The 15,806-nt window shown below is 37.1% G+C and overlaps 1 protein-coding gene across 1 annotated transcript in view; it reads left to right on the top strand.

Moving 5' to 3' along the window:
- Nucleotides 1-15,006, top strand: part of pde10a (phosphodiesterase 10A) — a 118,097-nt gene extending 103,091 nt beyond the window's left edge. The window contains exons 17-22 of the mRNA XM_079843150.1: nt 181-336; nt 3,306-3,478; nt 4,891-5,002; nt 5,153-5,233; nt 5,458-5,546; nt 14,029-15,006. Coding sequence (XP_079699276.1) covers nt 181-336; nt 3,306-3,478; nt 4,891-5,002; nt 5,153-5,233; nt 5,458-5,546; nt 14,029-14,149 — 732 coding nt within the window. The 3' untranslated portion in view covers nt 14,150-15,006. The remainder of the gene's footprint in view (nt 1-180; nt 337-3,305; nt 3,479-4,890; nt 5,003-5,152; nt 5,234-5,457; nt 5,547-14,028) is intronic.
- The last annotated feature ends 800 nt before the right edge of the window (nt 15,007-15,806 follow it).

Raw genomic sequence — 15,806 nt, 5'->3', positions numbered from 1 at the left:
GCTGCAGACAACTACAGCACACACTTATAATAAGCAGAACATTATCACCTGTTGGTGTGGACGCTATATAGTTAATTATCTTTTTATAGTTTTTATTCTTGGTTTGAACGGGCCTTTACTGTCACTAGCAGAAGTCAGTAGCTCCATATAGTTACTTCCTTGCTCTGCTCGCTCACACAGAGGAAAGGGTTGCTGATCGCCTGCTTATGTCATGACCTGGACCACCGCGGCTACAGTAACAGTTATCTGCAGAAGTTTGACCATCCGCTGGCCGCCCTGTATTCCACATCCACAATGGAACAGCATCATTTTTCACAGACGGTGTCCATCCTACAGGTAAAGCTCCTACACACTTTGCCAGCTCAGTACGATAGTTTCAAACATGATAGATGTGGTCGGAGGGTCGGGTGGTTACACCCACAGATTCCCTTAGATTCTTCAATGACTATTTCATTTTTCACTATTTTATATATAACTTGTATAAAATTGGCTTGCGGGCACTGGCCTTGTTTATGATTCCAGTGCTAGTTGTATAAAGCTACAGTCTTTACTAAATCAGAGCAGAAATTCCAGAAACCACAAACTTGATTTTCTTATGGGCGAAACACAAGGTGAACAGGGTAAAAAAAAACAAATAGATATGACTACACAGTTGATTGAATACTTTAAGAATTGCAAATATTTTGTTTGCATTACAAGTTTTTTTAAATGTTATGTTTACCTATGCAAATGAGGCTTTATCTAAGTAAATATTCACTATTTGGCATTTACTTTCACTGGATAAAGCCATGTTCAAAATGCTTTGTTTAATCTCTTTTTATCACTCCATAAATTAGAGAATATTGTCAAAAGCCAGAAAAACAAAATCACCATGTTTTATGAATAAAATGTTATATAAAGACAGGTGAATGATACACTATATTGCCAAAAGTTTTGGGACGCCTGCCTTTATGTGCACATGACCTTTAATGGCATCCAATTCTTAATCTGTAGGGTTTGATATGGAGTTGGCCCACCCTTTGCAGCTATAACAGCTTCAACTCTTCTGGGAAGGCTTTCCACAAGGTTTAGGAGTGTGTTTATGGGAATTTTTGACCATTCTTCTAGAAGCGCATTTGTGAGGTCAGGCACTGATGTTGGACGAGAAGGCCTGGCTCGCAGTCTCTGCTCTAATTCATCCCAAAGGTGTTCTATTGGGTTGAGGTCAGGACTCTGTGCAGGCCAGTCAAGTTCCTCCACACCAAACTCGCTCATCCATGTATTTATGGACCTTGCTTTGTGCATTTAAGAGTTCCTTTCACTGGAACTAAGGGGCCAAGCCCAACCCCTGAAAAACAACGTGCTTTACACCACTGCATCCGATGCTTTACATTGCACTTGGTGATGTAAGGCTTGGATGCAGCTGCTCGGCCATGGAAACCCATTCCATGAAGCTCTCTACACACTGTTCTTGAGCTAATCTGAAGGCCACACAAAGTTTGGAGGTCTGTAGCTATTGACTCAGAAAGTTGGCGACTTCTGCGCACTGTGCGCCTCAGCATGCGCTGACCCCGCTCTGTGATTTTTCGTGGCTGAGTTGCTGTTGTTCCCAATTGCTTCCACTTTGTTATAATACTACTAACAGTTGACCATGGAATATTTAGTAGTGAGGAAATTTCATGAATGGACTTGTCACATGTGGCAACCAGACACGGTACCACGCTTGAATTCACTGAGCTCCTGAGAGCGACCCATTCTTTCACAAATGTTTGTAGAAGCGTCTGCATGCCTAAGTGCTTGATTTGATACAACTTTGGGCACGGAAATGATTGGAAGACCTGGATTCAATGATTTGGAGGGGTGTCCCAGTACTTTTGGCAATATAGTGTATATGAACAAACCTCTGTTCAAACCTTCAGAATATAAATAGGATTAAAACTGGAGTGTATACTGAAGATAGATATCTTGCAAAAAGATAAAGTGCAATAAAATAAACACTTGAACAAGTGAATTTTGAAACAGCAATTTATGAAAAGCCAAAAATCCCAAAATCTCAACATGCATGAAAAACAATGTTTTTTGCTTGTAGTGTCTTTCATGTAGAAACCATCACATAATAACTAAATGCAATATTGACAGATTCTGAGATACAGGAAAGGGGTTAACAAAAATAAATTGGGTCCCACTTTATATTATGTGTCTTTAACTACTATTTGTACTAACATTTAAATGAATAATTTGGTGCAATGCACTTATTGTGTACATACACATTTTTACATCATACTTGTATTTAAAAATTATCTGCATATATTTATAACATAATTCTTAAAGCCACAATATGTAATTGTTTGCTGTTAGAGGTCGCTTATTCAAAACAAAGGCGTGGCTTAATGACGCCTTGATTTCGCTGAGCTTTTATTATGCCACAGACGACTTTCACTTCTACTGCTCATGCGTATGTAACGCAGCGCTCTTTATCATATTAGACATTTGTGTGTGTCGAAAGTTATGTTATAATGCTACTCTGTGCGTTCGCACGGCTGCTACTATGAGACACTTGTTGCACACTGCAGTGAGCTAGATCGATATTAGGCATAGTAAAACATTGTACTCATGGTAAATCAAGAAAACAACTAGATTTAAACAATAAGACTGTGTTGATCTATAGAACAATGATTTGTTTTCTGTCGATGAATGTATCCAAACAGTTGCTCACCTGTCTAATAAACCAAATTAAATTGCTGGATTTAAACATTCTGGAAACAAGTCAACAAAATATATAACATTGTTCTAGTGTTTTTTGGATATTTTAATCCAAAAATCTTACATATTGTGCCTTTAACATAATTCTGTAATTAATTTTGTAATAATGTTTTAAACCACCCTTAAAACTAACCATACCTGTCACCACCCGTATCCTGAATTGGCTTTTTTTAAGTGCACTTGACTACACCGTACGTCTGGATATATTCCCAGTTTTATATATTTTCCTTTGATAATCATTTGATGAATAACTGCTGCCATTATCACTAGAAAATCTCTTTTAAATGAAATTACTGTCTGCTTTCCACAAGCAGTAAAAGATCAATGTTAATTGCACGAGGTACATAGTGTTGACTTTTGTGAATCGAAAGTGCAATTCGCCTAAAAATCTCTATAATTTAGACGAAAAAAAGTTTGTTTTAAGAAATTCCCATATTAAGCAGAGCATTGCCTTCCCATGTTGTTTGTCTCTTGTCTCTTGGCTTTGTTACCACTTTCCAGCAGAGCCAGACGCCCCATACGTGGAGCTTTTGCTTTTTTATTGATCTCTTTTTTTCCCATAGCTGGAAGGGCACAATATTTTCTCCAACCTGACTTCCAGTGAGTATGAGCAGGTGCTGGAGATCATCAGGAAGGCCATCATTGCTACAGACCTCGCTCTGTACTTCGGCAACCGCAAGCAACTGGCTGAACTGCTGGCCACAGGCGGGCTGGACCTGAACAACCGTGCTCACAGGTTAGAGGTCGTCTTTTAGCTTCATTATCACAGAACTGTAAATCTTACCACTACATCAGAGATATATTCAGGGAGACACCGAAACAGTGTCATAAGCTGTGCTTGGATTGGAATACTAACATACCGCTTGAGTGAATGTCACGAAAATGATTGCACTTTATTTTAAGGTGACGTTTGTTGTAAGGTAATTACACAAATATGTTCTGTCTGAGTAATATTAATTAACTTCATGTATTACATGGTTATGGTTAGGGTTTGGTTTAGGGTTAGTGGCGTGTAATTATGCATAATTTATTGTTATTACTATAGTAACTACATTAAGTACAGTAATGTGGGACTATGCCACCTTAAAATAAAGTATTACCACAAAAATATATCCAGGTTACATTTCACCATAAAGTCAAAAGGTGAAAAAAAAAATGCATAAATTGCATAAATATTTTTCATTGCGACATTATTTCATGACAAGCACATTTTCTTATCTTTATGATTTGAACATTAATTTAGCATAAATTAAAAGCTGTATATAAGTATGAATTTCTCACAGAACTAAAATGTGTTGAAGTATTTATTGGATGAACTGGATAATAGTGAAGGGAAAAGAGATTTACGTAATTACACATTTACTGGGTTCACTCAGGCTTTGTCAATACTATATGATGTATTTTAGAAAGTTTTCAAAATATATTTCTGTAACTTAATTCAAAGCTGTAGACCTCAGTTCGGGTAGCGCCATATTTCATATCTGACAGGAATGAAAACAAGGCTGTAAGGGATAGAAGTAAAGCGTTTTCAATGGTTTGTATTAAAAACATACATATTATTATGGAAGCTTGTTTCCGCCACTGAATAAATAATGAAAAAAATAATTGCAACTATTATCTTACAATTCTGACTTTTTTTCTCGCAATTGTGAGTTTTTATCTCACAATTCTGACTTAATTCCTCAGAATTGTGGTATATAAAGTCGCAATTGCAAGTTGTAAACTGCCAATTCTGAGAAAAAACTTGCAGCAACAAAAACGTGAGATAAATTTTGCAATAACTTTTTTAATATTTATTCAGTGGTATCTCGCAATTCTGGCATAATAACTCACAATTGAGAGTTTATATCTTGCAATTGTGAGAAAAAATTCTGAATTGTGATAAAAAAACGTGCTATTATCTTTTGCATTTCTTTATTCTGTGGCAGAAACAAGCTTCTATAGATTATGCAGCTGAAGAAACATCTTTCCAAAACACTTTCAGTAGACAAAATATCCATAAACATTTTTGAATTTTCTAGGACCTTCATACAGCGGATGTCATTGTAAAGACTGCATGTCTATCCCTAGCAGCCTGGTTTTCATCCGCATATAAAGACTGATTTGATCCGGTTGATTAATTGCTGGTTGATTACTGCTCCACCACAGGGACCGTGTGATTGGTCTGATGATGACTGCCTGTGATCTCTGCTCTGTTACCAAACTATGGCCCGTCACACGACTCACAGCCAATGACATCTATGCTGAGTTCTGGTCTGAGGTAAACTATATTACTGTTAACCAAACAGGAATCTTTTTGTAGTAACAATATTTATATGTACCAAAGTAAATCATTGTACAGTTCACTGTGTTGTTTTGAGTAGCATGTCAAATTGCAGGCCATTCAGTGAAATCTTGTGTGTAATGATAGGGGGATGAAATGAAGAAGATTGGAATGCAGCCCATCCCTATGATGGACAGGGATAAAAAGCATGAGGTTCCCCAGGGACAGGTAAATGAGAACTTTCTGTCATTATCAAGCTCCGTACAGGCTGCCTAGCAAAATGTTTCTTTTCCTATCCCATGCTTTGGAACAGCATTAACACTGGAGGTATGCCTAAAATGTGGCCTATAGAGGTGGCTCATTCGGTCAGCTGTTAGATTTACTTGTAGACTAACTGAGTTGAGAAGCCTGTTTTATTTGTACCTTAGTCCTGTTTTTACCTATGTATTCAGGTGGGATTTTACAATGCAGTGGCTATTCCCTGTTACACTACCCTGTCAGAGCTGTTTCCTCCCTCCAATCCTCTGCTTACAGCCTGCAGGTCAGTCACACACTCATGACAACGTTTGACTGCATGAATGCTCCTGTACCATGGTAATGCACCATCTTCCTAAGCACTTTTATTAAACAAATTAAAGAGACAAATAAATATAAATCTGTTTGATAAAGCTAATGAGACAGATGATGAGCCTTGCTCAAAAATGTTGGAATCGCCATATACACCTGTGAGCGCACATCAGTTTCATTTTATATTAGTGCGCCAAGTGGACATGTTGCTCGGCAGCCATAAACAGCTTACAGGCTGATGAACTATATTCGGTGTTACTAGGCCATTCTAGGTGGTTGCTTGGGTGTTGTGGGTGGTTGCTAGGGCATTGCTATGCAGTTGCTAGGGTGTTCTGGGTGATTGCTATGATTGATACGTTCCCCCTCAGATTTTTGAGCCAAATGCATTTGAATGCAGCTTCCAGAAAACCAAAAAATAAATGTAACATTTGATAATTAAAGGATTAGTTCACTTTAAAATGAAAATGTCCTGTTATTTTACTCGCCCATCTGATCCAAGATATTCATGTCTTTCTTTCTTCAGTCGAAAAGAAATTAAGTTTTTTGAGGAAAACATTCCAGGATTTTTCTTCACATAATGTACGTCAATTGCAACCAACGGGTTGACAGTCCGAATCAATGCCGTTTCAAAGGGTTTTAGAGTGCTCTGCACGATCCCAGCTGAGGAATAGGGTCTTGTCTAGCGAAACCATCTGTAATTTTCACAAAAAATATAATACACTTTTTAACCTAAATTGCTCATCTTGCGCTGCTCTGCGACATGCTACAGATTGCGTAATCACCTCCCAAAGGTCACGCTAGAAGTAGGCGGAACTACCACCCCAAGCAAACGTGCGAAGACTAATACAAACGCCCTTTATAAAAATCTCCAACTTCAAAATCGGCGGACATCATTGTTTTACCTTTTTTTTGCTAAGTAATGTTTGTATTAGTCTTCGCATTTGCGCTTTATAAACACAGGGGTGGCACTTCTACCTACGTCTAGCGTGACCTTTCCGTCGTGATTGCGCAATCCGTGGCACGTCGCAGCGCAAGATGAGCAATTTAGGTTAAAAAGTATAAATGTTTTTTTTTTTTGAAAATGACTGATGGTTTCGCTAGATAAGACATTACTCCTCGTCTGGGATCGTGCAGAGCCCTTTGAAGCCCTTTGGAACTATATTGATTTTGATCTTCAACCCGTTGGTTGCCATAGAAATCCATCAAGAGAAGAAAAATCCTGGAATGTTTTTCTCAAAAAAAATAATTTATTTTCGACTAAAGAATGAAAGACATGAACATCTTGGATGAGATGGGAGTGAGTAAATTATCAGGAAATGTTCATTTTGAAGTGAACTAATCCTTTAAGCTTTTGAAATGTATGGTCACACCAGTGTGATTGTAACATTCAGTTCTTCACGTCATCAACTGCTAAATTGAAATCTGCATTCATGTTTTGGCTGGCCCTGAGTCAGCGGCAGCGCTCGTCATATATCATAACTGTTCAGTGTTTTCAAACATATCATGTTTACTTTGTTTCAGTCTGACATTTAAATACAGATAAGTTCTAGCAAAAAACATTCATAGTGTGTCTATGAAAGCGGCAATAATCCTTTCAAATAGCCTATAATTTGACAATGTGTTTCATTGATATCTTATTCTACACATTGCGTAGATAACTATAAAGTTTACTTTAATCTTAGAATATTGTAGGTACAAAATAAATAGTGCCCCAAAGTTGTCGAATTTCTTAGTTTTTTAAGCTATATGTCACTGCCTGGCACTAGGCAATTCGTGCAGAACCGTCGATTTTTCGTGTGCAGGTGTTTGGGTGAATCTGTCAAAAATTTTATTTAAAAAATATATTTTTAGTCTTCTGTTAATATTACTTTTACTGTCATTCGACCAAACTCAGCGTACGCTAGGTAATGGAGGACGTTAGGTTTGCAGGACTTCAGCCTGGTTCACAAAATGCGGTTTGCCTTGCTCTGTCAGTGCTTATATGCTTTATATTAGTTTGTTTCTATAAGCTGCAAAATACGAGGAAGACTGAATCGATGCAGGAATTAATATTCTTAATATTCTGGATTAGTGACAGTAAAAATGCGTTAATAATGTATGTTCTCACTTCCATAATTCAAAAGAATAATCGGATATGATGACATTGCAGTAATTATTAGCGTGAAAGCTAGAGTAAAGTTTTATTCTAATAATAGTTATTTTTATTTGTGGCTTAGTTTTTTTCTACATGAAACACAAACAGTTCTGTTGTCAACCCCATCCCCATCAAGTGGTGCCGCCTGAAAAATACTAAGTGCGTTACACCAGTTGCTGGGGTGTCTTGGGGGGTTGCTAGGGTGTTGCTATGCAGCTAACAACACTCTGGCAACCTTCCAGAACAATCTATGCAGTTCCTAGTATGTGTTATCACATTGCTAGCATGTTTTAGATTGATGATATGCCAGTTACTAGATAGCCAAACCAACATAATAAAAAATGCATTTATTTATTTAAAGGGCTATATCTAGAATTCAGAAACCCTTGTTATTAGCGACAGTAAGTGATGGCCAGTAAGTGAAATGCAGCCAGCAACTTATTACTCGTGAACACATAACGTACAAGAGACTGACCGTGATTCAAGGTCCAGATATACTCACATATACTCAAAGTTCTTTTTTTGTTCTTCGTTTAGAAGTAAAAAAAAGATGGAAATACCTTTGCAGCGATAAACTGTTAATGAACATCCTGACGGCCGACGCCACCCACGCTGCTGAGAGAGACGTTTAGATAAATATGTAAATATGTGCTGCGTGCTTTCCTCTTAACTCTTTCCCCGCCAGCGTTTAAAAAAAAAAGTTGTCAACCACCGCCAGGGTTTTTGATAATTTTCACAAAAATGTAAATTTCAATATCAAACATGCAATATCAAACATGGAGTAGATCGAGTCCATCAACACCCCTAATGCTTGCACAGTCCTATAGCTCGTTCTGGGTCGACATTTCATTCAGTAACATTAGGCAGTTTTGATTTATATGATGTTTAATGTTGATGATCACGTTATTTTACATATGCATCTGCTTGCATACAATCGCTTGTTTTTTGCGTCTTCTTCGTCTGTGTTTTGATCCAGAGATTCTGTACTAATTCAGAAGATGCGTAATAACGCCCCCTAGCATATAACAGTGAAAACAAGGAAACCTGGAAAATTCCATGTTTGGCGCGGGAAAGAGTTAATAACAAAATAAACACAGCAAAAATGACAGGGGGGAGAAAACAGCAGTTAAAGCATCCGATCGTATTGATGTGGATATTTTTACACAGGCTCTGCAATTCACCTGTATCATGTCGACAGATTAAGTAATTAAAATTACTCTGTCATGATCATTTGATTTTTAAAGTATATCTGAGACTATAGACTATATAGATCTGGCTATGTGAGACTATAGTTTGAATTTATCCCTTTTCTTTGCATGACACATTGACATTACAGTATAGAATAGCTCTTTCTGCATTATCCTGAAGTGTGTGAGGATGGGTCCTTGTGTCTAAACTACTTCCCCTGTGGCCTAAACTGTGACCTCTGTGACCTTGATCTGTGGGGAATGCTAACACAGTTGACTGTGCAATTTGAAAAGCCATGCCACTGCGTCAGCACCAGGTTTCCAACTGGAATCTGTGGGCAGCGGGTCCAGACGTTCTGGAGCCCTGGTCATTGTGAGATCAGAGAGGGGCCAATAAATGACATCAGCCTCACTAATTGAAAGGGAGAGTCTAATAGTCGACAATTTTCATCCTCTCTTATTGGCCTCTGTGCTACATAAATGGAACAAAAAGGGCAGACCTAAAAAAAAACTGGACAAATTGAGTATGACCACCTTCTTCCTTCCTGTCTGGGTGAGATTGCCCTGACGGCATTGCCTCTATGTTGTAGCCACAGGCTTTCAATTGGCATCTGCAGGGCTGTAGTGACCAATCAACAAAGTTGATAAAAATCATTCATGAAAATAGTCAAAAACAAATGTAATTTGGGATGAGTTTGATCCATTATAAAATAATGCAAAAATAAATTGATCGTAATAAAAAAAAAAAAAAAAAAAAAAAAAAAAAAGTTTTGTGAAATTCATACACAAGCACAATTTATATTTTTTTCTGGAAAAAAAAAACGAATTTCGAGCATTTAAGCATAATTGAATTTGATCTGAAAATAAACAAATTCAATCGTGTTTATCCAAAGGTTTGATTAGTTATCACATTATTCACACTTAATAGTTTACAGATAATAAAATATATAATACAATATGTAAGTATTTTAAATAAGTGGAAATCAAATATAAATTAATTATAAATCAGAATGTTTACATTTTACAGCAACCAAAAGTCACCGTTAACAAAATACTTCATAAAATTAATGTGTTTATATGTCAACCAAACAGAGAACTGAAACAATAATTCTGACTAAAAAACATTTGTTTTGATTAAAATATTTGTTGGATGTTAATAAAAAACATTTTATTTAAAATTCTACACTACCTTTCAAGTTTGGGTTTTCAGGATTCTTTGATTAATAGAAAGAACAAAAGAACAGACAGTATTTATTTGAAATAGAAATATTCTGTAATAATGTAAAAGGTTTTACTGTCACAGTTTAATGGGTCAGTGACACAACATGCAGATGTTTGTGTCCAAGTGCGTTATTTCCTTTTAAAATAATTGTATAAATTCATGACATGTACAGTTGTGGACAGAATTATTGCCCCCCTTGGTAAATAAGAAGAAGCCTGTAAAAATAAATCTGCATTGTTAATCCTTTTGATCTTTTATTAAAAAATGCACAAAAATCTAACCTTTCATTTAAGTAAAATATTTGAGCATGAAATAAATGTTTTTCTCCAAAACATATTGGACATAATTATTAGCACCCTTTTAATCAATCATTTTTCAAACGGCTTTTCCCAAGATAACCGCTCTTAGTCTTCTTCTATAATTTGTTTGGAGAACACCTGACAAGAGATCAGAGACCATTCCAAAATACAAAATCTCTCCAGATCCTTCAGATTCACAGCTCCATGTTGGTGGTGCTTTTCTTCAGTTCAGCCACTCATTTTCAATAGGGTTCAGGTCAGGGAATTTGGATGGTTATGGCAGAAGCTTAATTTTGTGCTCAGTGACACATTTGTGTGTTGATTTTAATGTTTGTTTTGGATCATTGTCCTGATGGAAGATCCAACCATGGTCCATAATAAGATTTCTAGCAGAGGCAGTCAGGATTCGATTTTTTTATCTGCTGGTATTTACTAGAATCCATGATGCTATGTGTCTGAACAAGATGTCCAGGACAGCAAAAAAAAAAAGGCCCAAAATTTCACAGATTCAGCTGTATATTTAACCGTGGGCATGGGGTACTTTTTATCTACAACCCATCTGATGTGTTTGCTGCTAAAAAAGCTCTTTTTATAGTTTCATCTGACCACAGAACCAGGTCCAGTTTTAAGTTCCAGTTGTGTCTGACAACTGAATATGCTGGAGTTTGTTTCAGGATGAGCAAGAAGGATTTTTCTTGAAACCCTCCCAAACAACATGTGGTGATGTAGGGGTTGTTTGATAAAAAGTTTTAGTCTTTCTGACCCCAAGACTCAACTAATCTCTGCAATTCTCCATCTGTGATCCTTGGAGAGTCTTTGGCCTCTCAAACTCTCCTCCTCACCATGCATTAGGATGATATAGACACACATCCTCTTCCAGGCAGATTCGTAACATCTTTGGTTGATTTGGTGGCCCTGATGGTGGTGCCGTTGATTATTGCCCTGATGGTGGAAATGGGGATTTTCAATGCTTTAGCTCTTTTCTTTTTTGTGAAGCTCAACAATCTTTTGCTGCACATCAGAACTATATTCTTTGGTTTTACTCATTGTGATGGATCATTAAGGGAATTCGGCCTGTGTTTCCTCATATTTATACTCCTGTGGAACGAGAAGTCATAGCTGGACCATTTCATGTTCCTAGTCAACCTGGTGTGCACATTTTTTTCCAATGTGTTTTGGTAAAAAGATATTTATTTCATAATCTGATAAAAAAAATTAGCTACTTTCAATTATGAATAGGTTGGTACAATTTACTTTGTCAGGTGGTACAACCAGTGCTATTTTATAATAAAGTTCTGTATTTAAAAATTATATGTATGCACTTGCTAGCATAGGCAAAAGCTAATACAGGCATCCAAGTAGAAGCCTGTCAATGTAAAATGAGTTGCAAAAGTCAGGCGGTGCAACCAGGTTGTTGGGTGGAGCAACCGCAATGAATGTCCCTACATTATTTAAAGGTGGGGTAAGTGCTTTCTGGTAACAGATGTTGATTCGCAAAGACCCGCCCCATTTAGTTTCTGTTGCAATGTCCGACAAGCCAGGGCGATCTCACACCACACACGTTCTCACGTAGAGAAAATACATCGCGGAGCAAAGAGGACACTGACAACACGCCGACAAAGAGGATAAAGCAAGTTACTTTTGATATGAAACAAAGTCTCAACTTTGAAATTGTAATTTTTTAAAGAAATTTACACAATAAATACCGTTTTGTGTTGTGATCGGTGTAGCGCCTCAGTTAAAGCTGTTCGTGAACCAATCATCTCTTCCTTCTTGTTCATTGATAAGCATGAAATGATTAATGAAAACTAAAAGAAATGTTGTTTCAACCGCAGAAAGACACCAGTAAACACCGTTTTTCCAAGTTCAAGTCCACCGACGTTAATCTACTAACTCTCATGACTGCTTTGTCGGCAGATTCGGCGATGTGATTGGTCAGATCGCCTGTTAATCAAACTCGCGGCGAAGGGTGAATTATGACATGATTAGAGGGTTATATCGATCACGAAAAGAGGAACCAAAGAAAACAAACAAATATTAGGAGTATATTATCTTACTTTTTGGACACACTTTGGGAGCTGACACTTGAAACAGACGCTCCAGGCTTTACGGTGTGGAAATGATTGAGTAATTGTCATAGCTGAAGTGAACGACAATACGATCGCAATTGGACAAGCAAGCAAACATAAAACATGAGCATATTCAAGCAAAAGCCAGCATATATTAGTACTGTGAAACAAAACAAAATCAATGTTATCGCCTATCAAGAAGAAATAAAGCAACCTCGGCCTTCACTCATTGAGTTCTCTCCAGCGCTGAAAAGCTGATACTTCTTCCTTGATCGTAAGCCTTATTTTGTTCCACAGACATCTTCCACATTTGTTTTTTATCTGCCATCCCTCTCTGTCTGTCGTAACGCGACTAATGTCCGTCCTGTGTCGTGTCTTTTGAATAATGACGTGCACTGAGCGATCTCTTCTCCCCGTCATTAGTAGACACGCCCCTTACTGCTGATTCGCTATAAGTTTGTTTTGGTACTCGGCCCGAGATTTTTGAAATACCACTTACCCCACCTTTAAGCTAAATAAATAATACATTTATTCTAAGATTGTCTATTATTATTCTGTTTTTAATTATTGTAATAACTATTATTCTCAAATGCTAGTTTTAAGTTAAAGATGTTTTACACTTATTTAATGAATGGATTTTTACATATTTAATTTAAAATTCTTAACTGACTTAAGCTGATCATTATTTTTGTATCAAAATAAATCATGACTTTGTTGTTATTCAATCACAATTGATTACAGTGTATCTATTACACTGTAACCTACCTATTACAGTTCCTGTGTTCAAAATGTGATGATTTCGATCAATTTAATCCAGCATTCAGCAAATTCCCTGTCGTTATTAATGTTGTCAGGTGATCAATAGCTGATAAACATGATGTGGAAATTCTTGATTTAAACCAAAAAAGAATAGGTCAAAGTGAACAAATGGCTGAAAGCTAGATTGTGAGTAGTTATTGTTTTGAATGCATTTACTTTTTATACTTGAATGATTATTTTTCTTTAAAAGTAAAATCGGATGCTAAAGATACTAAATACCTGGCCACTAGAATGCTATAATTACAAATTCATATGAATAAAATAAACAACCACAAAATAATAATGTGTTATGCACTATAGACACTAAGGTTTACTTTGCTAAGATTTCACATTTTTCCTGACTTAAAATATGCAATACATCCATTTTGGAAATATATATATATATTTTTTAATACATTTTTGGAGCTATATTTTTCATTGACCCTGATTAAAGTATTCATTTCTTTTATCAATTATTTCTTACTGACCCCAAACTTTTGAAAACTACTGTATATGCAGCGTAACTGTAGTGGAATTACAGAGTCACTTTCACACACACAAAACACATTGATAATGTGGCGTAAATGGCGTGTGAAAGCAAAACATTCTACTATTTTCCATTTGGCAGTGGATTAATTAATCTATTTCATTTTGTGTTTATTTAGCCAATTGTTCTGCCACATTCAAAATATGGACACGTGGTTGTTTTTCTGTTGAGATATTGTAAAGAGCTATCTGTGTTTGCAGGGAAAACCTGGACCAATGGGAACGAATTGTTCGAGGAGAAGACATCTCTACATGGGCTTCCACTGAGGAGGCTGAACTGTGCGAAACATCAGACAGCGGACCAGTGAAAGTGGACAACTAAATCTGTGGCACCTATCCCACAGCACCACCTACACCCTGCCAGAGACACTGGACTTCCTGTGGACAGTCCCACATCCTGCAGAGACAGGAGGAAGTGCAGAGGGCAGGCCGGGACGGATACACTCAGAAAAATAAACAAAACATAATGTTACCTCAGTGGGTGACGGAGGCGTACACTCTAATGACATCAGGGCTCCCTGGTTGATGGCTGGGACTCAAGTCCACTCTGTGTGGGATCACTTCAGCAGAATGGGCGTCATTAATGACAGTGCTTTTCCTTAGGAGGTTGCTTCTGCGTCTTTTCTTTTAGGTGATTATTTTTCGTCTTTTTTTTCAGTTTCTTTCGCGGTCTTACATTTGAAGAGGCCTTAAGTACGAACCCGAGTTACGATCTGGTTGGGTGCCTCGTAACTAGAAGACGGTTCGTCTAGTTTAAAATGGTACTTTTTATCCTGCTGTGGTCAAAAGCGTACGCAAAGCTACTTGAGTGGATTTATTTTTTAAGATAGACAGAAGGAATGTTTAGTCAAAGCTAATGCATGAGGCACGATGAACCCATCGCTCTGGTGGTCTGATGGATGTTTTATATAATATTTTGAGCAAAAATGTTTTGCAGTACTTGAAGAAATACAGCCTATTCTGAGTGGAGTTGAAGACAAAAATCCCCTGCAGCGTGTCCTTCTAAAGCAAAGAGCTTTTGTGACGGCACAAGTCTTACTCTGAACCTTACTGGAGTCACACACTAGTCACGGTGTTCCTCACGGAAATCTGCAGCATCTTCCAACCCGATATGAAGTTCAGCTTTAGCCCGTTGAAACTCATAGCATTAGTGACATTAAAGGGGTCATATAAAGAATCAAATATTCCTGTTTGCAGTGTACCTGGAAAACATACTGTAACTTTCAAAACTCGAAAACCTCTTCCCTGCGTTTATTGAAAATGAGCTTCAAAAATGCCTAATACAACTTTTTGATGTCAGACTGCCCGCATTTACATGTCAACTACAGCACACCTGTTGCCAACAAAAACAGCCCTTTTTAATTATATGAATTGGATAGGGTGGATAAATGGTCATGAAATACTAAATTATGACTTTACCAACATTATAAGTCAACCTCAGGGGGAAAAAAATTATGTGCATGGAAGCTTGTTTCCATCATGAACAAAAATGTACAAGATAATTGCGAGTTTAAATCTCACAATTCTGACATTTTTCTCACAATTGTGAGCTATAAACTCGCAATTGCGAGTTATTAAGTCCAATTCTGAGGGGGAAAGTCAGCTCAAAGTTCTATCATTTTCTTACAATTGCGAAAAAGTCAGAATTGTGAGGGGAAAAAAATTGATTCAGTGGCGAAATCAAGCTTTCATACCTATGGCCTATTTACATAATTACTATAAGAAAGGAATGTGTAAACTAAACAACAATAATGATGCCTAAATAACAGACTGCAGATATTTTCTTATGATTTTTAGAATACGACCATATTTCTGACAGGTTAGGTTATCCAAAATGTGTTCAGAAGAGAAAATGTGCACAAACTGGTCTGGCTGCTTGATTATGCAAACATACAGGGTGCAACGGGGCTAAAGGCGCACTGGAGTAAAAGGCGCATTTGACTTTATTCTCTTTTAAACAACTAAATGGCACAAAAATT

Source organism: Gobio gobio (genome assembly GCF_949357685.1).
Source record: "Gobio gobio genome assembly, chromosome: 18".
NCBI classification, from domain to species: domain Eukaryota; kingdom Metazoa; phylum Chordata; class Actinopteri; order Cypriniformes; family Gobionidae; genus Gobio; species Gobio gobio.
Note: the sequence above shows the minus strand (reverse complement) of the source record. Positions and strands in the feature narration are given on the sequence as shown.